Source organism: Odocoileus virginianus, chromosome 23 (assembly GCF_023699985.2).
Source record: "Odocoileus virginianus isolate 20LAN1187 ecotype Illinois chromosome 23, Ovbor_1.2, whole genome shotgun sequence".
Taxonomy (NCBI): Eukaryota; Metazoa; Chordata; class Mammalia; order Artiodactyla; family Cervidae; genus Odocoileus; species Odocoileus virginianus.
In genome coordinates, this window is record NC_069696.1 from 46347863 (window position 1) to 46375773 (window position 27911).

The window sequence follows — 27911 nt, forward strand, 5'->3', positions numbered from 1 at the left end:
AGCTTCCCCTTCAGTCATTTCAAGAACTGACTGTGTGAACAAGAGAGCATCTAAAGAAAAAATCATAAGAAATTAACCAGCCTGCACACAGTGGGGGATAGTGACAACTCTGACCCCCCCTCATCTCAATGATTAACTGAGATTACGTCCCTGTTTCCCTTTAAAAGCTTTCATGGCCAAGCAGAATCTTTGGAGGCTGATTTGGGGAGGGGGGACACTGAGCCCACCACCTCCCCAGATTGCCGGTAACTTTTCTTTCTACCAATGTTTGTGAATATTGATTTTGTAACTGGTGAGCAGTGAGACCTGATTTGCTAACAATGATATCAGAAGGTGGGGCCTTTGGGAGATTATTAGGTAAGGAGGTTGGAACCACAATGAGTGGGCAGAGCCCTTATAAAAGGGACCCCAGAGAGCTCCCTGTTCCTTCCACTGTGCGGACACTAGGAGAAGTCAGTGGTCTGCAACCTGGAAGACAGTCCTCGGCAGAACCCCACCACATAGGCACCCTGATCTCAGGTTTCCAACCTCCAGAGCTGAGAAATAAATTTCTGTTGTTTATATGCCACCTGGGCTATATTGCAGCAACCCAAACAGACCAAGCCAGTACGTAGCAGGTATTAAGTCAACAGTTATTATTGAGATGTCAGAAAGCTGAGCCACTAAAATTACCATGTCTATAAAACAAACAGTAAATCCTGATTGGCCACAACGCATGGTGCTCTGAATCGCTTTCTGAACCACTGCGGTCCCTCCTTGCCCCGGGCTCAGAACCCCACCAGTGGGTCCCGGATGAATTTTCTCCATCAGGGGTCAAGATGCCCCACCACCCACATCTCTGCAGTGCTACCTGGCTTTTTATTGTGTGTTGTGATTCTTAGTGTGATTCTACCTGTGGGTTTATGATAAGCCATTCAAATCATCCTTGGAAGTGAATGCATATATGCTGATTGATGTGCTATTATTAAAACAACTACAAAGAAACTGCTGCTCTGCTTGTGGCAAGCACTATCTCTTTGTTATTTAATATCTTAAACTATGCTCCTCAGATTCAGTTCCAATCCACAGTGGCAAGGGTTGCTAAGCAACCAGGGAAGAGAGAGTATAGCAGCTGCCCTGCTGGTTCTAATGCTCATAGTCCAGTTCTGAGCACTCTGCTACTGGACTGCAGAAGCCCACCAGTTCCTGGGCAATGTATGGGCTATTTGGTCCCAGTTTTTAAGACTTTTCCCTTTTGCTCTTACAGAGCTTCTTTCCCCAACCCCGAAGATCAGGCGCTTTGGGTCAAGATCACTCTGACCTTGAAAGTGGAGGTCGGCGCAGTCGGCGTTGGCATGGCACTGCCCGTTGTCCTGCAGGCAGCGGTCGATGGGTGACTGCTCTGGCTCACAGTCCAGCCCGTCTCCCACGTAATGACTTTTACATTCACATTTGTGCTTGCCCTAGGGGGATAGCAGGAAAGATGAAAACGCCTCTCCTCTGGGCCCCCGGAATCCCCTGTGCTCCACGGGCTACCATCCAGCGTAGGAGATGCTCAGAAGGGTGCCTCTCCCATCCAGTGGGAGTTGAGTTACTGCTCTGTCTCGTTTTTGTCCAGACTCAGGATGCAGCATCCTCCTTTACATCCCAGCTCAGTTGTCACTTCCTCAGGGAGACCCCGTCTCCTGGTCCCTTTTATCACACTGGCCTGATTTCAGAACTGAGCATGCCTCTTCCTTCTATCATGTATAAACTTTTGATCACTACATCCCTGACAGCTACAACAGCACATAGCAGGTGCTTGATGACCATTTGCCGAGCCAATGAATGATCTCCTTTAATCCCCACAAATGATCCTGTGAGGTCTGCATTGTTATGAGGCTCATAATTTGTGACTAAGGAAGCTGAGGCTCAGAGAGGTTAAGCAGCCAGCCCCAGACTGCACAGCACATCAGGCCAGGAGCCAAGACTCAGAGGCTGCCTGACTGTTGAGTTCACATTTGTAGCCATAATGGACATCATCTCCCGCCATCTTCCCGCCCCATCAGAGAAAGGGGCAACAGGGCACTGACTGCACTCTGAAAAGGTGTGAGTGAGTGCACTTTTCCTGCCACTTCTTACTAACTTTTTCGGTTTGTATTTTGAATAATTTTAGATTTATAGAAAAGATGCAGAGAGTCCCCTTATATTCTCCACCAAGTCTTTCCTAATGTTAACCTCTTACCTAACCACAGTTCATTGTCAAAATTAAAAAACTAGTGTTGATGTGTTACTATTAACTAAACGATAGACTTTAAGTGGACCTAACCAGTTTTTCCAGTAAGGTCCTTTTCCTGCATCGGGTTCCACTTTGTATTCAGCTTGTTGATTTATCAAGAAATACAGAAATAGACTTGGGTGGGAAGAAGGCTTGGGAAGAGGCCAACGGTGACCTCAGTGGAGAAGCCAGGCTGGGGTAGGCCTAGGTGGTACACCGCCCCCCGTTTCCCCCGGGACAGAGACTCACCGGGCCGGTCATCTTGCAGGTGGCATGCTCGTGACACTGGCCATTGAGGCCGTCTGCACAGGGGTCAATCTCTGTGCAGCTGCGGCCATCCCCCTGGTAGCCCTTCTGACAGCTGCAGGAGACCTTTGTGCCCTTCTGGGAGCACTTGGCGACCTTTGCACACCCGCCGTTGTTCTGTTTGCAGAAATCCACAACTGCGAGAGCAGAGGAAGTTAGACTCTGTGTAACAGGGGCTTCAAGATCAGGGTGCGGGTCACCCCAGGACCAGGTACACCGGGCGAGGAAATGGGCCCCCACATGTCAGCATCTCCTGATGGCCTCTGTGCTACCTTTGCCACACTAGTGTCCTGTGGCTAACACCCTAATGCTGCGATCCCCAACCTTTTTGGCACCAGGGACTGGTTCCATGGAAGACAATCTTCCCAGGGGCCGGGGGTTGGTTTCAGGGTGATTCAAGCTCATTACATTTACTATGCACCTTGTTTTTATTATTATTATATCAGTTCCACCTTAGATCATCAGGTGTTAGATTCTGGAGGGTGGGGACCCCGCCCTAATAGACCAGGCCTGGGGATATCTGTCCACCTCTGCCCTCTTTAATCACAAACTTCTAGGCTCCACTTTGACAGTAGTTTTCTAATGAGTTTGGGGTTTTAATGTTAGGACATAGTGTGTGTGTGTGTGTGTGTGTAGGGTTAAGGCACTACTGAGCACTCTCTGACACAGACACTGCTACCCCCCTTCTACAGATGAAGAAACGGAAACTCAGAGCTTCACTGACCATCAGAGGCAAACTAGCTACAACGTGGAGGGGTTGGTTTTAAACCCAGGGTGGTTTGATTCCAAAGCCCACTTTTCCCCCACTCTTTTGTGTTGCCTCTCAACCTTTGTTTTCACAATCCCCCAAATTTCACCTTAACTAATAGATGAGCTCCAGCCCCAGGAATAGCTGGAAAGCCCTCTGATGTCTCTCCTCTGCCTTTCTGGCTGAGAGCATGAACGTGAGCACAGAAGGCCTGAGGCTGGCAGAGCAGACAGACAGAACCTGGGTCTCTGCTGCCACTGAGGGTGCTGAGCCAATTCTGGACTGCCTCGTGGCAGATGATAAAGTAGCTGGAGTCGCAGATCTCAGTTCTGTAAAGAAAGCATCTGTCCCTATATGGATAGGGACATTCATGTTTTCATGAATGTTCATGAAAACAGAAGGTACATGTGTCTGAGACTGCTGCTACTGCTAAGTCACTTCAGTCGTGTCCAACTCTGTGTGACCCCATAGCCAGCAGCCCACCAGGCTCCCCTGTCCCTGGGATTCTCCAGGCAAGAACACTGGAGTGGGTTGTCATTTCCTTCTCCAGTGCATGAAGGTGAAAAGTGAAAGTGAAGTCGCTCAGTCGTGTCTGACTCTTAGCGACCCCATGGACCGCAGCCCACCAGGCTCCTCCGTCCATGGGATTTTCCAGGCAAGAGTACTGGAGTGGAGTGCCATTGCCTTCTCCGCTGAGACTGCTAGTTTCCCCCTAGTATCTCCTGTCTCCTTTTTCTATCTGAGATTTATAGCTTAGCTCATGGTTGACCAACTGAAGACTCCATTTCTCAGGCTCCTTTGTCCTAGGTGTGACAGAGAATGAGGTTCTAGACAATGTGATGGAGCAGACAGGAGTTTAGCAACTTCTGTGTGTGCTAAATTGCTTCAGTCGTGTCTGACTCTGAGAGGGTAACAGGCAGGAAGGCCAGGGGTCTCCAAATGGAGGAAATAGGCTGCAAGTGCCAGACATTTTTATTTCTCTTTAGCGGCAGGAGGAAACAAACCAGAGATATTTTTTCTTCTCTATACAAATTTAAAAGGGGGTTTCTCTTAAAATGCTGTGTTGCCATGACACCTGGTTTCACCTGAAGCTAACTATTCTCAAAACCTTGAGTTAACCAATACATTTTTTTCTTATGGAAATGTTTGTCTTAAGCTATGTTAATGTACCCCAGACTCTGTCTTCAAGTTGGTTCTGCCAAATGGCCCAACCTATTTACTCAGATATTGTTCACCTAATCTTTGTAAATGAAACTATTTGTTTGGTAAAGATTCAAGTCAATCGTTTATGGCCCGGGATGAATTATCTGGTGCCATTCTAAATTTTAAGACATTCCTTTCTTTTCATTAACAGACTGTGAGTGACTATATAACATATGGCTGAAGACTAGAAGGGGGGTACTCTTTCTGCCCCCTTCTGATGCCTATGTCAGAAGCTTTCTCTATCTCCTTTATATTTTAATAAAGCTTTATTACACAAAAGCTCTGAGTGATCCAGCCTCATCTCTGGCCCAGGATTGAATTCATCTCCTCCGGAGGCCAAGAATCCCGGCATCTTATCATTCAGCAACAACCTTTCAACTCTTTGCGACCCCATGGACTATATCCCACCAGGCTCCTCCGTCCATGGGATTTTCCAGGCAAGAGTACTGGAGTGGGGTGCCATTGCCTTCTCCGCTGAGACTGCTAGTTTTCCCCTGACATCTCCTGTTTCCTTTTTCTATCTGAGATTTATAGCTTAGCTCATGGTTGACCAACTGAAGACTCCATTTCTCAGGCTCCTTTGTCCCAGGTGTGACAGAGAATGAGGTTCTAGACAATGTGATGGAGCAGACAGGAGTTTAGCAACTTCTGTGTCTGCTAAGTTGCTTCAGTCGTGTCTGGCTGTTTGCGACCCCATGGACTAGAGCCCACCAGGCTCCCCTGTCCATGAGATTCTCCAGGCAGGAAAACTGGAGTGGGTTGCCATTTCCTCCTCCAGGGGATCTTCCTGACCCAGGGGCTGAACTGTGTCTTCTGCATTGGCAGATGGGTTCTTTACCACTAGCGCCATGCCATGTGGGAAGCCCTAGGTATGTCCTTAAAGGGAATGAGGTTTGCTTCCCGCCCCCCTGCCCCACCCTGACTTTCTTTCCTTCTGCTTCCTGGGATGTGCTTTTGGTGGGGCCATCTCAGGCCAGGTGAGTGAATGATGGCAGAGCAACAAGACAGAAGGAGTCTGGGCCCCAGACTTTCACAGAGAAACCCTATGTTAGCTCTGGATACCTCCATCTAAAGTACTAAAGAAGATAAAAATAAATATCTAAACATCTGCTTTGTTTATGCCACTGTTTATTTGGATCTCTGTGTGGCTGAACCTATATCCTAACTACTAGAGATAGAGACATAGCTGTGTTCAAAGTGATTCTGAGTGAGTGGTGAGACTATGTGTAGGTTTCACTGTTGTTTGAAAATTGCTGTTTAGTTGCTAAGTTGTAGCTGAGGGAAGCACTGTCTGAAGCTACCATAGAATATTTTCTCAATTTTTTCACATAAGACCAGATTATTTGTAAAGTTACAAAACACCATAAAACAAAGTGCATTGCAGTTTGCAAAGCAAGTTCAAAGTCACGGCCTGGGAAGTGGGCAGGTTAGGCATGAGCAAGCCCATCACAGAGAGGGTGGGTGTTGCTGAAGCAGCCCAAGCAGGAAGCAGAAGGGCTGGGACGGAGCCCAGGTCCCCTGACTGAGTTCCGCTCTGCCCCTGCACCCCGCCGCTGTTCCACCCATGTGCAGATGGGACTTACCTGTGCACGTTATTCCGTCTCCTTCATAGTTCAGGTTACATTCGCATGTGTTGTTGTTCTTACAGGTAGCATGAGCAGAACAAGGAGGTGTGCACACAGGAGGCAAAGCTGCAAAGAAAGAAGCGGTAATTCGTCTCCCACTGTGATGCGAGGCGTTGGGATCCAGCTAAGGCATCTTCTGAGACGCCATCTGGCTGCCCCTGTGTTTCCAAGGTGCCCCCCTTACAGCTGCAAGGTGGGGTAATGGGGTGATTTACTAAGGGCCCTCCCAGCCTGGGATTCTGAGATTCCAGAATTACTCTTTTGTAGTAAGACTTTATTTCTGCCATGTTATCCAGATCGGAATGCAAAGATGTTAACCTTTGAAGCAACCAATGAAAACTTTATACCTCAAAGTCTGCCATCAAGAATGAATTTTGCAGACTAGCTCTTTGGCCCTGAGAGCATGGGGTTCCAGAAGAGATGGTTAAATTGGAGCAGAAATTCTAGGGTCTTCTTTGTTCTTGTTGTATTCAACTGTTGGTGATGTCATGGACTGCAGCACGCCAGGCTTCCGTGTCCTTCACTATCTCCCGGAGTTTCCTTAAACACATATCTATTGAGTGGGTGATGCTATTCAACCATCTCATACTCTGTCACCACCTTTTCCTCCTGCCTTCAGTATTTCCCAGCATCAGTGTCTTTTCCAGTGAGTCAGCTCTTCATATCAGGTGGCCAAAGTATTGGAGCTTCAGCTCCAGTGTCAGTCCTTCCAATGAATATTCAGGATTGATTTCCTTTAGGACTGACTGGTTTGGTCTCCTTGCAGTCCAAGGGGCTCTCAAGAGTCTTCTCCAACACCACAGTTCAGAAGCATCAATTCTTCAGCACTCAGCCTTCTTTATGGTCCAACTCTCACATCCATACATGACCATTGGAAAAACCACAGCTTTGACAATACAGACCTTTGTCGGCAAAGTAATGTCTCTGATTTTTAACATGCTATCTAAGTTGGTCATGGCTTTTCTTCCAAGGAGCAAGTGTCTTTTAATTTCATGGCTGCAGTCGCCATCTGCAGTGATTTTGGAGCCCAAGAAAATAAAGTCTCTCACTGTTTCTATTGTTACCCCATTTCTTTGCCATGAAGTGATGGGGCTGGATGCCATGATCTTCGTCTTTTGAATGTTAAGTTTTAAACCAACTTTATCACTCTCCTCTTTCACCTCCATTAAGAGGCTCTTTCGTTCTTCTTTGCTATCTGCCATAAGGGTGTATCATCTGTGTATCTGAGGTTATTGATATTTCTCCTGGCAATTTTGATTCCCGCTTGTGCTTCATTCAGCTCAGCATTTTGCCTGATGTACTCTGCATAGAAGTTAAATAAGCAGGGTGACAGTATACAGCCTTGATTTACTCCTTTCCTGATTTGGAACCAGTCCATTGTTCCATGTCTGATTCTAACTGTTGCTTCCTGACCTGCATACAGATTTCTCAGGAGGCAGGTAAGGTAGTCTGGTATTCCCATCTCTTTAAGAAGCTTCCAGTTTGTTGTGATTCACACAGTCAAAGGCATTAGTGTAGTCAATGAAGCAGAAGTAGATATTTTTCTGGAATTCTCTTATTTTTCTACACTGCAATGGATGTTGGCAATTCTGACTCTGGTTCCTCTGCCTTTTCTAAATCCAGCTTGAACATCCGGAATTTCAAGGGCCTTCTTAGGGTACCACTAATCTGGGGCTTTGGTGATTGAAAGGGGCTGTAGTATCCAGAGGCAGCCTGGAGCCATGGGATGGTTAGGAGAGAAGGAGGGGCAGGTGGAGGGGGAGAAGCAGGGAGGGAAGGAGGGGGAGGGACTGAAGTGATGAGGACTGCCAGGATTCTGGCACTTTGGGTTGCTGTTACTCATAAGAAGAGCTCAGTCACGCCCTTCTGCCCCCAGGGACGATGAAGTGACAACTTGATCATCAACCTTCACACCTTAGACCTTCTGATTGGAACAAAGGGCTCAGGGTGCAAGGGAAAACTCAGAAAACTGACAGCTCAGTAAGGACTGAGGTCTGACAACAATGACAGTAACTGACGATGATACTGGCAGCTCCTGTTCCTGAGTGCCCACATGCACTGGCATTCCAAACCCACGACCCTGACCCTCACAATAATGCTTCCTACAAGCTGTGCAAGAGGCTCTCTGTTTACGGGCGAGTATATCAAGATTCCGAGAGGGTGGCTTTGCTGAGGCTATTTGTCTAGTAAGCAGCAGAGTTCAGGATCAGATCCCAGCCTCCACGGAACACTGTGTTTTCCATGAACCCCTCCAACTCGATGTCCACACACAACCAGACCTGGGCAGTCATCCGGAGGGACCACTCCTGCCCGATAGTCCTTTGCTTGAGGTGGGTCCTTCCATGATTGACAGGACTGCAGGCTGGTTTCCTGGCTTTGAGTTAAGTCTTTTCATCTGGTTTCCTCCGGGTCCCCAGATCTGATCCCGGGGCCACATAGCCAGCTTTTCCTCATGGATAAGTGAATTGCTCAGTTTTTTTTTACAGATGTCGCTCAGACCCCCACCCTCAGTCGACTGCTCTTGGCAAGGTCTGCTGCAGCGTGGGGCTGCTGGCGGCCGACCACCCCCACAACAGACCTGTCTGGGTGTCACAGAAGCGGCCTGTCCACCCCGTCTCGCAGATGCACTCCCCGGAGCCTGTGATCCCGTCGTCACACTGTCCGTGGTCCGAGCAGCCACAAGCTGTAGAGCAAGTTGGAATATAGTCAGTCATCAGGGATCTGGGACTGAAGTCCAATCCGTCAGCTCACTGGCCATGTGCTGGCTGTGTGGTCAGTGTGGGAGGCCCCGAGCTTATCCACATTCATTCATTCATTCAAACTTCCAAAAAATAACTTACTCAATGGCTACCAGGAGGCACAGGCTACCAGGCAATGAGGTTACAGCAGACAACATAAGACATAACGTCCCTATTCTCAGGGAGCTTACAGTCTAGGGGTAATGGGCTATTGAACATGTCATGATAAATACTTTGAGTGTTGTAAATTACAGAAGTAGAGGGTGTCGTGGGGTATGGAATAGAACAGAAAGGGAAGGGAACCTTATCTGGACCTCCTAACAAATCCATTTAAAAGTCAAAGCTCTAAGAAACATCCCATTCCTTCTGCTTCTGACCACCTCCAGCACCAACGCCTTAGCACAGGGCACCGCCATCTCTCGCCTGGATTGGGGCGTTAGCATCCCCAAAGCTGGCCCTTCTTTTGCCCTTGCTTCCCCATGGTACTCTCTGCACAGGGCGGCTGGGGTGGCCCTTTCTGTTTAGGACACCCCCACCCTTCACAGTCTTCCACTGGCTGCCACCGTGCTTAGATGAGATGCTGAAGATCTGTCTCTGCCCAAGAAGCTCCCATATTACCTGGCCCCTGGCGACCCTCTGAGCCCATCTCCGCGTCCTCTCTCTCTTCTTTGCCCACTCTGCTCAGCTACCTCAGCTGCTCAGCTGGTCCTTGCATGCTGAACCTTGTCCTACCTCAGGGCCTTTGCACTAGCCTCTTCCCAGAAAGCCATTCCTTTAGTCTGCACCGTCCCACAGGGAAGCCAGTCATCACACATGGCTATTTAAACACAAACTAGTTAAAATGAACAAAAATCAGCCCCTCAGTCACAGATTCTGTGTGCTCGATATCCACACATGGCTGCTGGCTTCCTCATGGCAGAGCTAGGCAGCATTTCCAGCATCACTGAAATCTGACTGGATGGAGCTCCTGTTGATACCCCCACACCTGGCCCCCTCATCTCTGCTAGGTCTCTACTCAAAGATTTCGTGAGATGTTTTCTGGAGTCGTATTTCCTTTCTTTCTTGATCCTCTTCACCTGCTTCTTTCTCTTTGTACCTTTATGTCTATTTTTATTTCTGTTATTTTTGTTTCTTCCCTTTGAGTGTAACTCCTTGAAAGCTGAGATGCTATCCCCTTCTCACACCCCATACCCCTACAATTTAGAACAATTCCTGGCTTTTGATCAAGTCACTTAGGCTCTTTGTGCCTCAGCTTCTCCATCTGCTAAGGAGAGAGAATAATAGCTCCCACTTCAAAGGCTTGTTGTGAGGATGAGATGCACATGGCAGGCACTCCGTACACGTGAGCTACTGACATTAGTAAGGATGCAGCATATACCTGGTGGTCGAATGACTAAATGAGCATTGGTTGGCTACAGCTTGCCTGGGTGGCTGCTGGGGATGTGAATTTCAATTCTATGGATGCGTTTCTTTCAGTGGATGGAAACTGGGAAAATATCCAAGGAGGAAAAAAGAGCAGGCAAATGGGAGGCTGGGAAAAAGAGGGAGGATGCTTCTAGCTCAGGTGGATGGTATGTGTCCGGGCAGGGCACACGCCCCCCTGATGACGGGCAAACGCTCAGTGGAGGGGGTGCCACATACGCTGACAGTCAGGCCCGAATCTCCCCGGCCAGCACAGCTCACATGCTGTCCCGTTGAAGCCGCTGTTGCATTTACACTGTCTGTTGGGCGAGTTCTGATCCAGGCAGACGCCCCGGTTATTACACGGGGTGTCTGGGCCTCCAGGGCAGGCTGGAAGAGATGAAACAGCAGTGACTCAGCAGTCTCCCCAGGCCCAGAGCAGTTCAGTGCCTTTGTAAATGTGCTGCTAACCTGACCTCAGCTGTGGGTTCCGTCCTCCATTAACCCAGGAGGTCTGTTGTCCCGGGGACACATCCATATAGTGTCACTGCCTGATGGTTTAAATGTATCTTAGAGGACTGGAAGGGTGATGTTTTGAACTGTGCACTGTATTTGGGGGTCAGGAGACCAGGATTTGGTAAAGAAACCGCCTGCCAATGCAGGAGACGTAAGAGACATGGGTTTGATCCCTGGGTCAGGACGACCCCTGGAGGAGGAAATGGCAAACCACTCCAGTATTCTTGCCTGGAGAGTCTCATGGACAGGGGAGCTTGGTGTGCTATACAACCCATGGGGTTGCAGAGTTGGACACAACTGAAGTGACTGAGCATACACTCAGACCTGGGTTTGTTGGTCTGGGCTGAATAATGAACTTGCTCTGAGCTTCAGTTCTCTTAGCTCTAGAGGCTGGTGATGATGCCCACTTGCCCTATTCCACGTTGTGACTATGAGGATCAAATGAGATACTGTAACTGGCAGCATGTGAAAATATAAAGCACTGAACAAACATAAGGGATGACACTGACTTTGGTGAATGGTTTATGCTTTAGTGAAGGAGAGGGGAGTGAAGGTTGAGTAATTGTGTGGACTCTCAGCCCAGAATTTTCCAACTGGATCATTATAAATAGAGTATGGTGGTGGTTTAGTCACTAAGTCGAGTCCAACTCTTTGCGACCCCGTGGACTGTAGTCTGCCAGGCTTCTCTGTCCATGGGATTTTTCCAGGCAAGAATACTGGAATGGGTTGCATTTCCTTCTCCCAGGGATCTTCCCCCACCCAGGGACTGAGCCTCTTTACCACTGAGACACCAGGGAAGCCCATTTTACTTAAAATCATGGCTCCTGGAGACACAATGGGGGAACTTGGACTTGCTTCTTATCCAATTTGTACCTCTATTTTCTCATTTGTAAAATGAGGGTGACAATGGAAGCTGCTTCTTAGGGTTTGTTGAGAGGTTCAGATGTATTGCCATATACGGGAAATTGTTTTGTTGTTTCATCATTAAGTCGATGGACTGGACTGTAGCCCGCCAGGCTCCTCTGTTCATGGGATTTCCCAGGCAAGAATACTGGAGTAGATTGCCATTTCCTTCTCCAGGGGATCTTCCTGACCCAGGGATCAAACCTGCATCTCCTGCATTGGAAGGAGGATTCTTTACCACTGAGCCACCAGGGAAGCCCTGTATGGGAAGTAGCACCCAATACATGTGCTCATTTAAAACAGTGCATGAAAGAAAAAAAAAAAAACCAGTGCTGGCAGACAGGAAGTTCTATGGCATTTGTTACGCTGTTGCTACTGCATTATTAGCTAGAAGTGTATCTAGACCCAGGGGTTTCAGAAGCCCTTCCCTGAAAAGGTGAGGTTAGGGAGGAAGGGTGATGTTATACATCTTATAACAGGGGAGTTTTCAGGAAATAATGGCCCACACATACCACATTGATAAAACACCCTGCCAAGGTGGATGTCCTTAGAAGCATTTAAACTAGTGTGCTTATCAGTATCATAGACTGCAATCAGTATCACTTCCGAAATAAAATATGGTGTTGGTAGCACCATGGGAAATGTCTTCTTCTATAACATTAAGCAGAAAACACATGATTTACAATCTTTGCACAGCAGAATCTCAGCTCTGTAAAAACTGGATATGAAAAGGAAAAAAAGGAAAGCTACATAACTCTTCAGAATAATTGCTTTTGGATCTTTTCTTAGTAGAATCATTAAGAACAACATACTCCCTTGCTTCCCCAATGCTCCACAGTGATTGTGCAATCATTTCAAAATCACAAGAAAATAAGAGGCACCCTCACCCTGACAGTCTGGCCAGAAGTAGCCCTTGCAGCACTTGGGGAGCTGTATCACCAGAGTGCAAAGCTGTTTGCAGCCTTCCAGGTTCTTCTTGAAGGGCAAGTCATACAGACACTTCTGCTTCTGGCCCTGAAGGAAGAGATCGAACCATCCCTCCACATTCCATCCCGGTCCTTGGGCTCTTGGGCTCTAGTCTGCCCCCAGTGGAGGATCCTAGGTACTGCCCAAGTTGAAAATAGGACTCAAATGGCCAAGAGCCCTGTGCGGGAATTCCTTTCTTAGGGGCACACAGAGGCAAATGAATGGGGAGGGGGCAGAGGTGGAGTCCACAGGAAGATTTCACCCCACTTTAAAAAGAAGGACTTGGGGGCCTTTAGAGCTGTTTGCAAAAGATGAGTTTACCTGGGGAAGAAGTGAGGTGGAAAGAGGTAGCTTTCTATCAGGAGAGAGGTCTGGCAAACCCCCAAGATCATCAGTAGAGAGGGAATGGGGTTGCAGTTCATTTTTGTAGAGGTGCTTCTGTTAGAGGGGTTACTAGTAGGGTAGAAAGAGCTTGACTTTGGAGTAAGTGCTTAAACCAGTATTTAACTAGTACTTACTATGGGCCAGACTCTGTACCCACATTTGAAAACTTACTTTTCCTAATAATCACACACAAAACTATTATTAGCTCCATTGTGCAGGGGCAAAAACATATAGATTAAGTTACTTGTCAAAGACTACCCACTGGAATTTGACCCCATAACTGTGGACTCCGAATTTCATTGTCTTAACCATTACTCTTACATTGTATTCTAGGCTCTAATCCTAGCTTTGTTCCTTATAGCTGTGTGGTCTTGGGCTGATTGCTTACCCTCTCTGAGACTCATTTGCCATAAATTGTAGTAATGTATTTTCCTGTATTATAATGGGAATAGAGGATAATGTCAAAATAAAGAGTCCAACACAGAGCCAGGGACATGAGCAGCAACCAACTAAAGGCAACTATTATTTTTATAATTAGCATTATTTTTGTAACCCTTTCTAGGTCTTTAATACCATGACTCTTCTAGATTTTAAAAGTGGGCTGACCGTTTCTCTGGGCTAAGAATGTTCCCCTTTCATCCCAGTGGCCTGATTGTTGAAAGAAAGACATGAATTAGTCACATGCAGTTATAACACACCCACAGATGCACACAGATGCACACACACCCATACCTATAAGGAAACTTGGGTTTAATAAAGAAACAAACCTCTCACTCTCCAAACATTATCATTGTGTTCATAGTTACCTTTGGTTTGGTCCACTTGGGGCAACTGGGAGTATAGAAACAGTTTCCACAATTCCCCTAGTATGCAAGAAAAGAAACACTTAAAAATCCAGAATATCGGGAAACACAAGCAAATGCCCCTGGTTAATGCTATTTGACTAAGAACTTAATCTTGATTAAGATTCTGGCTATGATTAAGAATATAAAAACAAATGCACTGCAATTTTGCCATAGAGAATTCTGAAGGTCTGTCTTGGGTCTCAGCGCCTTGGTTTAGTTCATTGAGGTGGTAAGTTCCCCATTAGATGAAGGGGCACCAGGGCAGGGTCACATGGCGTATGGTATAGCAGCCATGGGAAATGTGGATACAGTGTCAGTTCCCTTAGAGATCAGCTGTGAAATTTTTGCGAATCACATTCTTTGATCCTTAGTCTTCTAATCTATAAAATAGGGACACTAATTCTTGCTATTGATTTTCAGGGGATTTGTGAGGAAAAATGATTAACTGAAAAAAAAGTGTGTGTGTATATATACTTTGGAAGTTAAGAAGTTAACAACTGTTTTTTCATCTCCTACTTTGGATGATTGGTATTCTAGTAATTTAGGTATTTATCGAATGCCTATAAGTCACCTGGTATAGAAATCAATTGGTCACAGACTTTGCCATTTAAGTCACTTCATCTCTTTGAGACTCAATTTCCAAATTGACATAAGGGAGTTGATGATCACTACTTCTATTATTTGGAGAAGGAAATGGCAACCCACTCCAGTACTCTTGCCTGGAAAATCCCATGGACAGAGGAGCCTGGTAGGCTACAGTCCATGGGGTCTCGAAGAGGCAGCCACGACTGAGCAACTTTCCTTTCACTTTACTTATATTATTGGATGGGGTAAGATGGGCATTGAGCCAAACAGTAGGCTCAAAGGTCATACTCAGTAAACGGTACTGGATGGATGAACGAGTGTGAAATGCATGTGTGCCTCACACAGTACAGGGCCCAGGACAGAGGTTCAATCACTGCTAGTGCATGAGCAAGTGAATGGAAGTATGGGCAGCATATATTAGATCGAACCATATGACATGGCCATTTTTGTAGTCATACTCTGTCAAACATGGCAGTTTCACATGGCTTATTCTGGCAGAGGCTCAAAAACTGCTTGCTGAACGGATAAGTGAATGACTGAGTGGATGAGTGGGTTTGAAAATGATTGGCAGAACAGGGCATACAGTTGGTCGCCAACAGCTGCTCGCTTCATGGTGAGGGGGTGACTGGGTGGGGGATAAATGAGAATGGGCAAGGCCTGCACAGGACTGAGCAGATGCTTGTTGATGGTGAATCTGAAAAGCCCTGTCCTGTGGCCTCCTGATCCCCTGGTTCCCGTGTTCGCTGGGGACCAGCTCTCTGAGTCTTCACAGCAGGGTCCACACTAGGTCACAAGGGTCTCCTTCTACAGTAGTGTTTTCAGGACTGACCGAGACATCGAAAGTAGTAAAAGTGTCGCAACGGCCCCCCAGGGTGGGGTCAACCAGCAGACAGTCGATACCGTAGGCCACACCCACGTCAAATAAGAGCTCCCGCTGCACAATTCTGCACGTTTGGCTGTTCAGGAAGAGGTCGCCCTGCGAGACAGGGAGAGAGAGAGGGTGAACAGTCAGTGGTCCTCAGACTTCTCCGCTTCTCAGGCCATGGAGTGTGGCCAGAACCTACTAGAGGCAGAAAGAATTGATATGTATTGATATCAACATCTACATCACAAATGCTTAGAATGTATTATATCCAAGTACTGTTCTTTGTGCTTTACCTATGCGAGTTCCTTCAATCCTCACGGCCACCCGAGGATGTGGCTACTGTTGCTGGTATTCTCATTTACAGATGAGGAAACTGAGGCAGTGAGTGGTTAGGTAACTCACGAAGGTCACACCATCAGTAAGTGGTGGTGTGGGTATTCATGCCCAGGTTGGCAGCCTTAGCCCCCCACTCCTGGCCACTCAGCAATACTGCTCCATCAAATACAGATGGTGGTGGTGGGGGTGACAAGGTGGGGCAGATGTGGCCTGACCCTGGTTCAGGACAAACCTGGTTGACATGGCCACGTCATGGGCAGTTACCCAGTTTCCTTATCTAAGGCCAGCACCTAGCAAAACTCTGGTACCACTTCCTTTCCAAAATATACAGTGACAAGCTTTAACCTTATAATGATAGCAACTTCTTTTTCACATGCAGTAGGCATTGATGCTTTTGAATTGTGGTGCTGGAGAAGATTCTTGAGAGTCCCTTGGACTGCAAGGGGATCAAACCAGTCAATCCTAAAGGAAATCAACCCTGAACATTCATTAGAACTGATGCTGAAGCTCTAATACTTTGGCCATCTGATGCAAAGAGCCAACTCATTGGAAAATACCCTGATGCTGGGAAAGATTGAGGGCAGGAGAAGGGGGCAACAGAGGATGAGATGGTTGGATGGCATCATTGACACAATGAACATGAGTTTGAGCAAATTCCGGGAAATAGTGAAGGGTAGAGGAGCCTAACGTGCTGCAGTCCATGGGATCTCAAAGAGTCACACAACTTATTGACTGAACAACAAGACATTGTCTAAATCATACTCTAGATACATTGTTTTGTTTAATTCTTGCAACAATTCTTGAGCATCCCTTCCTAAAATCCACACAGCTAGTAAATTGATGGATATATTCCTTCCCCCCCACAACAGGAAGCAAAATGCTTTTAGAAAGTTCTATGAAAAGAAAAAGAAATCTCAGTAGTGTTTGATAGGATGCACACAGTGTGATTCAGTGGAAAGAACACTAGAAAACTGTAGTTGAATCCCCGCACTTTCACTCTTGCACTATATGAGCCAGTCCCTAAACTTCACTGAGGTTTAATTGTTTTCACCAGGTGGATAGGATTAATGATTACATTGCATATAAAGTTTAACTACATGGTACTCTGAATACAAGGTGCTCTGAAAGCCTTATTAGCACTCAGGATGCTGCTGCTGCTAAGTCGTTTCAGTCATGTTCGACTCTGTGCGAACCCATAGACGGCAGCCCACCAAGCTCTCCCGTCCCTGGGATTCTCCAGGCAAGAACACTGGAGTGGGTTGCCCGTTCCTTCTCCAATGCATGATAGTAAAAAGTGAAAGTGAAGTTGCTCAGTCGTGTCCAACTCGCAGTGACCTCATGGACTGCAGCCCACCAGGCTCCTTCGTCCATGGGATTTTCCAGGCAAGAGTACTGGAGTGGGGTGCCATTGTCTTCTCCGGGCACTCAGGATGAACAGCTGACATTCTTCCTTTGATAAGTGCCCAGTTTCTATGGAGATAGTGTAGCTGATCTCAAGAGTATAAGTGTATTGGGATAACTTTCCAGAAGTTGGGATGTAAAAATGTTGACACTCTTTGGATTCAGGAACAAATTTAATGCCATTCCAATCCAATCATCAAGAGGGATTCTTGCTTGTCAGAAGATGTAAACAAAATGGTGTCTGAGACTTCTCTGAAGGCTCCTTAAGGTAACCAACTCAGTTTGGAGGTAAATTGCTTTTTCACTTTCTCCTGCCTGGAAAGTAAATGTGATGGCTGGACCTCTAGCAGTCATGTTGGACCTTGAGGTGACTGTGAGGCTAGAAATACATGCTACAGAGCAGAAAGACAGAAGGCGCTCTCTCAGTGAGCTATCATACTAGCTCAGAATTGGCTACTTGTTTTTTTTTTTTTTTTTAAAAGAGGGCTAAATCCTTATATATTTAAGCCACTATCATTTTCCATTAAATATAAGATACAGCATGTAGCTACTATTATCCCACCAAATCTGCTTACATGTGGAATTACAGGAAGGTAATATTGTCAGGAACTAGCCAAAGAAGGTGAAAATTGCAAATTTTCTCTTTGTGTGCTGATCTAAGTAGATACAGCCCAGAGCTGGCTCTGAGTGCCAAGACAGGGCTGGAAGGGAGGCTCAAGAGGGGCCAGCAAGGAAGGGAAAGGAGTGACAGTGTTCTTTCTTGTTTCAGGGAAGTGTCTCACACCGGAAAATAAATCTTCTGAAAAATCAACCAGAAGCTACTTTCTACAAGCGTAAGGTTGGGGGGGGGGGGGTGCTCCCTGACACCTGGTGAGGACTTGGGCTGGCCAGGATTTATCAGGGTTTTCATATTCACTTATTCAGGGGATACAGTCATGAAAGCAGTGAAAGAAAGGAACTTGCTGCCAATGTGGGAAAAAATGAAATATCTCCTGGAAGTGGCAATGGTTGGGGCATGCATTCTCTGCCCCCGCCCCCGCTCTGGGTGACAATACTCACGATGTCACTGCCAGCTCCACACTTCACACTCAGCTCAGAACCTTGCAGGGTCTTCCAGGTAGCAGATTTGGGGAGATCCACTGCCAAGACCTGCAGGAGTGATGGGATCACATTAATACCCTGAATCTGGGTTGAAGAAGGAGCTTTGCTAACCAAATTTAGATACAAGTTTTTTCTGAGTTTAATAATTCCAGCTTCAAAATGACAGTAGATAGAATCAAAAGGAAGAATAAGTATGGATTCTCTAGGAAGTTGGACTTTTTTTCTGTAGGAAAGTCTCCTCCAGCTTGTTTCAGTCACCCTTCCTTCCCCTTCTATGCTCAGGAGTCCATGTGTTGCTGCATGAAGCCTGCGGCAGACCAGGGTTAGGGAAATTGCAATAGGGCACTGTGATGGGTTGAATTGTGACCCCTCAAAAGTTTCACTGAAGTCTAGGTCCCCATTACCTCAGAATGTGATCTTCCTTGGAAATGGGATCATTGCAGATGTAATTGGTTGAGATGAGGTCACATTAGAGCATGAGAGTGTTAGTCACTCAGTCATGTCTGACTCTCTGCGGCCCCATGGACTGTAACCGGCCGGGCTTCTATGTCCCTGGAATTCTCCAGGCAAGAATACTGGGGTGGGTAGCCATTCCCTGCTCCAGGGGATCTTCCTGATCCAGGGATCGAACCCAGATCTCCTGCCCTGGAGGCAGATTCTTTAATGTGTGTCTGAGCCACCAGGTAAGACCATACCAGAGTGGAGTTGGCCCTTAACCCAAAAAGGCTGGTGTCATCTTAAGAAGAAGAGAGAAGAGGAGAGTGCCAAGTGAAGACAGAAACGCACAGGGGGAGGCCAGCCAGCCGTGTGACGACAGAAGCAGAGACTGGAGGGATGCAGCCACAAGCCTGGGATGCCGAGGATGTCTGGACACCCCCAGGAGCCAGAAAGAAAGCAGGGGACAGCCTCTCCCTCAGGAGTTCCAGCAGAAGCAACCTTGTCAACACCTTGATCTCAGATTTCTGGTCCCCAGAACTCTGAGGGGACTTATTTCTACTGTTTCAAGTCACCCAGCTTGCAGTCATTGGTAATGGAAGCCTAGAAAACTAACACAGGTCCAAAAATTAACCGAAGTGAGGACAGCGGGCCCTCCTGGATTCGATGCCTCACTCCTGGGGGGAGCAGGGTCCTGGCAGAGGATTCAGAGGGACAGGGTTTTAGCAAGAGCTGTCACGTTCCTACAAGAGCCTGCTTCCCTAGTCACAGCAGATCGGTACACGTGCCAACAACTGGTCACAGCTGGATGAGTCCATCCTTTGCCTAGAAACTCTGGAATTGGGGGAGAAAGAGTCTATCTGGGAGAAATGTGGGAACTGTCATCAAGAGACACTTGGCCTTGGGGACTAGGGAAGGGAGGGAGCTGGTCTGCAGTAGAAGACGGGAAGGATGCTTTTGACCATTGGCTAAAGTTAGGGGAAATAAAACAATGGCGGGAGAGAAACAGAACCAGATGAGCTATGCTCTTGTGGTCAGTTCCCCACCGCCAGTCAGAGGAGGACACAGCGGGGGCAGGGGATGCTCAGACCTCCCCACACCATGGACAGTGAGGGGTAAAGACAACTCCTGGATTTGATCACCCCGAGGACAGTCGTGCCATGCCCGTCTGTGTGAAAACAGAGTACCTTGGCGTCCCGGATCACGTGGAACTTCAAGTACTCCTTCAGCTTGTCCTCGTTGCCTTGGTTGAACAGGAAATCCTGTTGTTCACGGGGCAGGGCTTGGAGGGCTTGGTCGCTGGGCCAGAAAAGTGTGACTGGGGTGTGGATGGGGTCTGTGAGGACGCTCAGCAAGCCGGAGTCCTGAAACACCAGGAGCTGGTCAGGTGTGCCCCAAAGCCCAGCCAAGAAGCACTAGCTCTGGTACCCAAGGGCCAGAGCAAAAGCTAGCCTGTCTCTGTGCCCGCCAGGGGGCTTCTCGGGCCTCTGGCTGGTGTAAGCGAGATTCAGCCTGAAACTGGAGGCTTTCTTCACATGCCCGTCATTCTGACTCTCATTTTCTTAGAAAGTGAAACAGCAAGGCCAACTCTGGGCTTTGTTAATAGGGAAACACCCTTTAGCAAGACTCTTTTTGGCCACTCCTCTTGTCCAAACGTTTTAATTTCTGGAAGACCCACTTAGCACTTTTCCTGTATTTCCTTTAAAAATGTGAAACCTATACAATATTGAGATACTTGAGTATATTTAGAGGATTTCTAGATCACATAGACTCAAAAAAGAAATTGCCAGGTGACTGGCAAAGAATCATTTTGAGAATCTTCTATAACAGGAGTGCATCATATACATTTTTTCTTATAGTTTTCCCAATGACCCTATGAAGTAAGCTTTATTATTCCCTCTTTTTGAGACCCAGAGGGACTTTTCACTTGCTATAAAAGCTTGTGTTCAAGCAGGCCTGAAGCCCAGGTGTGGGGGCGCTAGAAGGTTTGGGGAGTGGGTGGGTGGGCCCAGACCCTGGTCTGTCACACCACTGGAGATTCTTACCATGAGCACCTTCCAATCTCCTTTCCTAAAGAGCTCCCCAGAGAGTCCGAGCCCCAGACCCCTTTGGAAATTGCTGGAAATTGCACAGAGGTTTGTAGTCTGTGCTGTGGGGACCCCGGGGTTCTTAGAGACCTCCTGGGACTGCTGGGGTAGGTGGTGGAGGGGAGGTTGTGGAAGAACCTGATTATTCTCTGAAATCTTTGAACAGATGTTTCTCTACACAACGCGTGGGACTTGTCTCTGAAGTCAGAAAAATGCGGCTTGAAATGTAATTTCTGCCTGTCTAACGGGCAGAGATTTCCCATCTTTGCCTCTCAGCTTCCCTGTCTCAGTAAAGGGGGTGATCACTCCAGACATGAAGCCCCTGTTTTAGGAATGGGCACATCCAAATTCCTTTCCCTCACTCTAGCCTCAAAGACTTTAACTTCTAACTCAGCTAGGAAACATTTGGCGGATGGAGTGGCAGAGTATGACTGCTCTCCAGAACATTAGACTTCCTTAAAACCCCACAATAGCTGGCTAGTGCCACAAACAAAAACTACATAACAAACAAACAACTCTCCACAAACCAAACCTCTTTAGGTAGGTTACATCCCCCAAGGCAACTTTTCTCCTAGGCTTTTACCTGAATCAAGTTGACAAATTTGCTGTAGCCGTGGTTCATGGCCACTGTTGTAAGATTTTGCTGCAAAGATAGTAAGAATGGGAATGAAACTTTTATTCGTACAGTTCGCAAACCACTTTAACAAAAGCTCAAATGAATAAAATGAGGGGAAGATAACATAGGAGGCTCTGTAGGTTGTACGCCTGCCTTTCTGTATCCCAGGGGCTGCATGGCTAAGCACTACATTTTCCCAGACTACCCCGCAGCTAGAGTCCCACATGTGACATGGGATGCCCCAAGCAGAAGTGCTTGTGCAAAACCTATAGGTAGAAAGACGCGACATGAGGAGGTGGTGGCTGCTAGCAGGGATATGAGATCTTCTGATGCACAGGGCTGGAGGCATCTGGTGTGCAGGCTCTTGCGTCCTAGCGATGGGCTGGAGACAGAGGGCACGGGCAGAGCTGGTTCCGACAGCCCTGTGGGGGAGTCAGGGGTCCTCCCCTCACAAGTGTCCCCGGCTGCTTTGTCCCCAGCTATGTAGTGTCTGAATTATGCTCTCTTGCGTTCCAAGAGATTTGGTGATATACTTAACATCTTTAGAAACTCCTTTTTATTTAAATGAGATACAGTGGATTCGGCTGTCTGCAATGAAGAACCCAACATGAATAAGTAACAAAAAAGTTGAAAGTGTCTTTTCTGTCCATTGAGAAGATGTTTTACTCCTGGTTTAGTTTTAATGATATCTGTCTGTCTATCTGTCTATCTACCTAAATGCCTACCTACCTGTGGATCATCTATTTATCTATCATCTCTCTCATCATCGTTATCATCCATCTATGTAATTTCCCCATCTTCCAAATCCATGCACACCCTCCCCTTGTGGAAACTAAAGGATAATTTACAAAACCCACTCAACTATTTAAAGTAGACTCTCACCTATTTACTCCTTACTAGGAATAGTATTTCTTATGGGCTTCTCAGGTGACTCTACTGGTAAAGAACCTGCCTGCCAGTGCCAGAGACATAAGAGACTCAGGCTCGATTCCTGGTTTGAGAAGATCCCCTGGAGGAGGGCATGGCAACCCACTCCAGAATTCTTGCCTGGAGAGTCCCATGGACAGAGGAGCCTGGCAGGCATTAGTCCAGGGGGTAGCAAAGACTTGGATCCGACTGAAGGAACTTAGCATGCATGCAAGAACAGTATTTATGAGGTTTTGTTTTTGGGGGGTAGCGTGCCATGTGGCTTGTGGGATCTTATTTCTCTGACTAGGGACTGAAACCAGCATCTCCTGCTGTGAAAGTGCAGAGTCTTAACCACCAAACCACCAGGGAAACGCCAATGAGGTTTTTAATAGTAACTTGAGACTGAAGCAGCAAAAAATTTAACTGTCTTGAATAATGCTTCAAAAGCAGAATTGAGATAATAAACTATATCTTGTGAGTCACTCCATGCTGAGAGTCTGACAGTGAGTTCACCCACCAGAATCGTTCCAGAGGCATCTTTAGGGGTGATAAGCAAGTTTTGGGGAGACAGCAGTTTGTCTACGACGTGGATGATTCCGTTTGTACAGATGATATCACTGGATATGATCCTGGCTTTATTATTTATCAACACCGTGTCCTGAAATCAACCAGAAAAGAAAAAAGAGGAAATGAGTACAAAGAGAAATAGACACAAAATCACGTCTTCCAAAATATTCTGTGAACATATTAAATCATCATGAGGTGAAAGTTCAAGTAGAGCTGTGGGCAAAATGTGAAGATCCAAATTACTTAAGCATATGTCTAATTATGATTATTAAAAAATCTGAGTCAAGAATGTAATTTTCACCTGGAGAAGTTAATAGAAAATAATCTCCAATACTTTGGCCACCTGATGTGAAGAGCCAACTCACTGGAAAAGACCCTGATGCTGGGAAAGATGGAGGGCAGGAAGAGAAGTGGGTGACAGGGGATGAGATGGTTGGATGGCATCACCGACTCAATGGACATGAGTCTGAGCAAACTCTGGGAGATAGTGAAGGACAGGGAAGCCTGGCATGCTGCAATCCATGGGGTTGCAAAGAGTCAGACACAATTTAGCGACTGAACAACTAACCAAAACAATTATTTCACTGCGATTCTCCAGAATGAAATAATAAGCTGATCACAACTGGCTTCTCTTTCACATGTCTTCTCTAGCAAACCCCTTCTGACCCCACCACATAATTTTCCCCTTTGTCATGAGTTCCATAGCCACCATGAGTTTCTTTTTGTGGTGAGGGAAGGCATCAGCATTGTCAAGGCTTTGAACAAAAGCTTTCATCCCTTCCCAGCTTCTGCTGAAAGCAGTTCTCTTGACTACCTGAAGCTGCCTTGCCTCTGAGTTTCAATTCCAGCTCTAATATTAGTATTTACTTGCTGTGTGACCTTGGAAAAATTACTTAACCTGAGTTCAGTTTCCTAATTTTTTAATTGAGGAAAATAATAATATCTACATTATGGGATTCTGAGGATTAAATCAGTTAGTACACATCCCCAGTGTCTCAGGGATAAAGAATCTGCCTGCAATGCAGGAGACACAGGTTTGATTCCTGGGCGGGAAGATTCCCTGGAAGAGGGCATGGCAACCCACTCCAGTATTGTTGCCTGGAAAATCTCATGGACAGAGAAGTCTGGCAGATTACAATCCATGTGTCTCGAAGAGTCGGATATGACTGAAGTGACTTAGCACACACACATTGGATACTTAGGATAGTAGCTGGCACACAGCAATCATTGCCACATGCGTTAGTTGTTGTTATTACTCTTACTGTGCTAAGGAAGAGGAAAGAGAGGGCCCAAGGAAAATGAGCACCTTCTTGAAGTGGCTTCTCCTACCTGAGACACAGAGATGACAAGTGACTCCCCTTGGAGAGAAGTAGCATTTGGGGTCAATTTCAGGTTTTCCAGAAGCAGCTGGTGGCAGGCGATCACGTGATACCGAAGAATCTGGGGCATCAGGCCCCCTTTGTCCCAGTCCTTAATCTGCAATAGATCCGAGGGTTCCAGCCAGAGCTAGGAGCCCTCTGGTTGGAAACATTCAATAAATGCTTGCTACATTATTATATATTAATGGATAATCCAGCATGAAGAGTCCAAGTGAATGTTAGACAGTAAAGGCTCTGATAAATTCTGTAAGAAAAGAACCTATTTAAATCCCATTAATCTAGCATTCCTTTTTTTTTTTTTTTTTTTGGAGGGGTGTCTATCAGGGTTTAAATTATTTAAGAATGGTTGGTCTTTCCCAACCTCCTACCCTATTTAGGAATGTCCTCTAGAAGTCTCCGGTAGTGGTGACCCCAAATCCACTTGAATGCTTCTCCTGATGGGGGTTCCCACACTGACAGGCAACCCCATTCATTGCTGGTCACCCCCAGCTGATTCTAAATCTGTTTAGAAAAAGTCTTTCGTGTTGGTTCCAGGGTGATGCCCAAAGACTGTGTTCCAGTCCCAAAGCTCTTCCACCTACCTGCCTCCGGCTTCATGCTTACCTGGGGTTCCTCGTCAAAGGCTGCAGATAAAGGTGCCAGGACGGTGAAGGGGCCAGGGCCAACCAGGTCTCGCACAGAATGTTCCTGTGGGGAAACAGGAGGGGGCCACATGCGTGTATCGGGTAGGCCCAAAAGTTCATTCAAGCTTTTCTGCACCATCGTATGGGAAAACCCAAACGAACTCTTTGGCCAACCCAGTACCTAACATAAGTAAAGGCAGGGGTTCAGACAAATAACAGAGAGAGAGTACACGATGGCAGAGGGGAGAGAAAAACCGAATGGGGAGAGTCGTGTTTCATTTAGCCTTAGATTCAGAATCACCCACTTCCTTAGACATGGAAATAATGTTCATTTTTATCTGGTTATAGAATGACATACATTGACTGGCATGAAAGATTTGAAAATATAGTATAAAAAAGAAAATAACTACCCATAATCCCACCACCTAGAACGATCTCTGTTATTTCCAGATAACTTTTTGCCAGTGTATCTCTTTCACACACTAAATGCTTTCTATGGTTGAGATAAGATGCAAATGTAAGTAATATGACAATTTACTCAACTGTTCTGTGTTCTTGCCAAGGCTAAGGATCTATGGTTACTTTTATTTTCTTCTAGATTTTACTCTTCTGGATTTTTACTCTTTTTCTTCAATATCTCTGGACTGTATTCTGATGTATGAGATGCAGAAAGATTGAACTTACTATTTTCACCCGAAGAGTTAGCTGATTGTCCCAGTAATGCTTCTTGTCTCAATGGGTTGGATGGCAGTTTTTTCATAAAATACATTCTCACGTGTGCAACAGGCAAGGGCAACCTTTATTCTACTCGTATGCTGCCCACCTGGGGCCTGAGAAGTTCACAGGCGACCAACACAGGGTACTGCAGAAATGTAGGTTCCAGGACTGTCTTCTATCTTTACCTACTCCAGATGTTACAGATTTATCTCATATCTTTAACCCACATCAGGGGTTTGAGACCCAATTCTTCTAGTTAGACATACATACACATTCTTACCAGCAACTGGAAGTAAAACTGAGATGTTTTTGGATTCTTGGGAAGCTCCTGGAAACAAAGACAAAAAGGTTCACTTAATGTCTGTGAATTAAACACAAGAACAACATAGGGTTATCACAGGACAATTTCTCCAAGATTGAGACCATCTACCATGTTTTTAGGGCTTAACAGGTGGCTCAGTGGTAAAGACTTTGCCTGCTAATACAGGAGATGTGGGTTCGGGCAGATACCCTAGAGTAGGAAATGGCAACCTACTTCAGTATTCTTGCCTGGGAAGTCCCATGAACAGAGGAGCCTGCTTATGAGCTACAGTCCATGGGGTCGCAAAGAGTCTGACATAACTGAGTGACTGAGCTGGCAACCATACACTGCCACGGTAGGCCTCTTAAACAAGTCTCATCTGTAGGCTCGCAACTGATGTTCAGAATGACAATGTGGATATACTGTGAGTTCTAAAAGCTTCCAGCAGTCACCATCTGATTTACCAAGGAAAGGTTCAGCCATTTACAGAAGTACCTGAGCTTTAAGAGCATTTTTGAAAGTTCAAGTATTAAAAAAATCTGTCATAGGTTTATGGCAGATTTATTTTCTCTACTAACAAGAATATTTAAATCAGCCAGAATGCTCTGGTCCCTCTTTAAACCAAATAACAGGATGTTCACTTTATAACAGGTAGAAATCTACAGGTATCACATCCAAGCATCTGTCCACCACGTACAGATGCTTGGGTGTGTTCACACACACACACACACACACACACACACACACACCCCAACAACAGCCTACATCATGGCCATGCTTTTGAGTTCTGTGTACTCTCTGCCTGCTACATATGTTGTCTCATTGAAATCTTATAACAACTTGCTGGGAATGCTACCATTATTATTTTCTTTTAAAGGTTAGGAAACAGATATACAAAGAGGTGATATAATCTGCCTAAAGTCACATTACCATAATAACTGGCTGAGCTGAATTCATACCCAGGCGTTTTCTGACTTGAGAACTGTTAATCTGCATCACTGTGTGCCAGATCAAGTGAATTCTCATGGGAAAATAAAATTTCCATGTTTTATAGTTTTGTTTGTTTCTTTTACATTTTGGCCATGCTGTGTGGACATGGAACATATAGAACTGGGCATGGAACAACAGACTGGTTCCAAATTGGAAGAGGAGTACGTCAAGGCTGTATATTGTTACCCTGCCTATTTAACTTATATGCAGAGTACATCATGAGAAACGTGGGGCTGGAGGAAGAACAAGTCAGAATCAAGATTGCTGGGAGAAATATCAATAACCTCAGATATGCAGATGATACCACCCTTATGGCAGAAAACAAAGAAGAACTAAAGAGCCTCTTGATGAAAGTGAAAGAGGAGAGTGAAAAAGTTGGCTTAAAACTCAACATTAAGAAAACTAAGATCATGGCATCTGGTCCCATCACTTCATGGCAAATAGATGGGGAAACAATGGAAACAGTGACAGACTTTATTTTTTTGGGCTCCAAAATCACTGCAGATGGTGACTGCAGCCATGAAATTAAAAGAGGCTTGCTCCTTGGAAGAAAAGTTATGACCAACCTAGACAGCATATTAAAAAGCAGAGACATTACTTTGCCAACAAAGGTCCATCTAGTCAAAGCTATGGTTTTTCCAGTAGTCATGTATGGATGTGAGAGTTGGACTGTGAAGAAAGTTGAGCACCGAAGAATTGATGCTTTTGAACTGTGCTGTTGAAGAAGACTGTTGAGAGTCTCTTGGACTGCAGGGAGATCCAACCAGTCCATCCTAAAGGAAATCAGTCCTGAATATTTATTGGAAGGACTGATGCTGAAACTCCAATACTTTGGCCACCTGATGCAAAGAACTAACTCACTGGAACAGACCCTGATGCTGGGAAAGACTGAAGGCAGGAGGAGAAGGGGATGACAGAGGATGAGATGGTTGGATGGCATCACTGACTCAATGGACATGAGTCTGAGTAAACTGCAGGAGTTGGTGATGGACAGGGAGGCCTGGCGTGCTGTGGTTCATGGGGTTGCAAAGAGTCAGACATGACTGAGTGACTGGACTGAACTGTGTGGCATGTGGGATCTTAGTTCTCAGACCAGGGGTCAAATCCTGTGATGGAAGTGCAAAATCT

The 27911-nt window shown here is 46.2% G+C and overlaps 1 protein-coding gene across 1 annotated transcript in view; it reads right to left on the reverse strand.

Moving 5' to 3' along the window:
• The window catches only part of STAB2 (stabilin 2), a 164778-nt gene that overhangs the window by 19113 nt on the left and 117754 nt on the right, over positions 1 to 27911 (reverse strand). The window contains exons 46-60 of the mRNA XM_070454036.1: positions 25773 to 25820; positions 24756 to 24839; positions 24103 to 24249; positions 22724 to 22864; positions 21265 to 21324; positions 19782 to 19958; positions 18118 to 18207; positions 15286 to 15432; positions 13833 to 13889; positions 12564 to 12690; positions 10498 to 10647; positions 8697 to 8801; positions 6077 to 6184; positions 2486 to 2679; positions 1301 to 1442 (exon numbers count right to left, since the gene is read on the reverse strand). Coding sequence (XP_070310137.1) covers positions 1301 to 1442; positions 2486 to 2679; positions 6077 to 6184; positions 8697 to 8801; positions 10498 to 10647; positions 12564 to 12690; positions 13833 to 13889; positions 15286 to 15432; positions 18118 to 18207; positions 19782 to 19958; positions 21265 to 21324; positions 22724 to 22864; positions 24103 to 24249; positions 24756 to 24839; positions 25773 to 25820 — 1777 coding nt within the window. The remainder of the gene's footprint in view (positions 1 to 1300; positions 1443 to 2485; positions 2680 to 6076; positions 6185 to 8696; positions 8802 to 10497; positions 10648 to 12563; positions 12691 to 13832; positions 13890 to 15285; positions 15433 to 18117; positions 18208 to 19781; positions 19959 to 21264; positions 21325 to 22723; positions 22865 to 24102; positions 24250 to 24755; positions 24840 to 25772; positions 25821 to 27911) is intronic.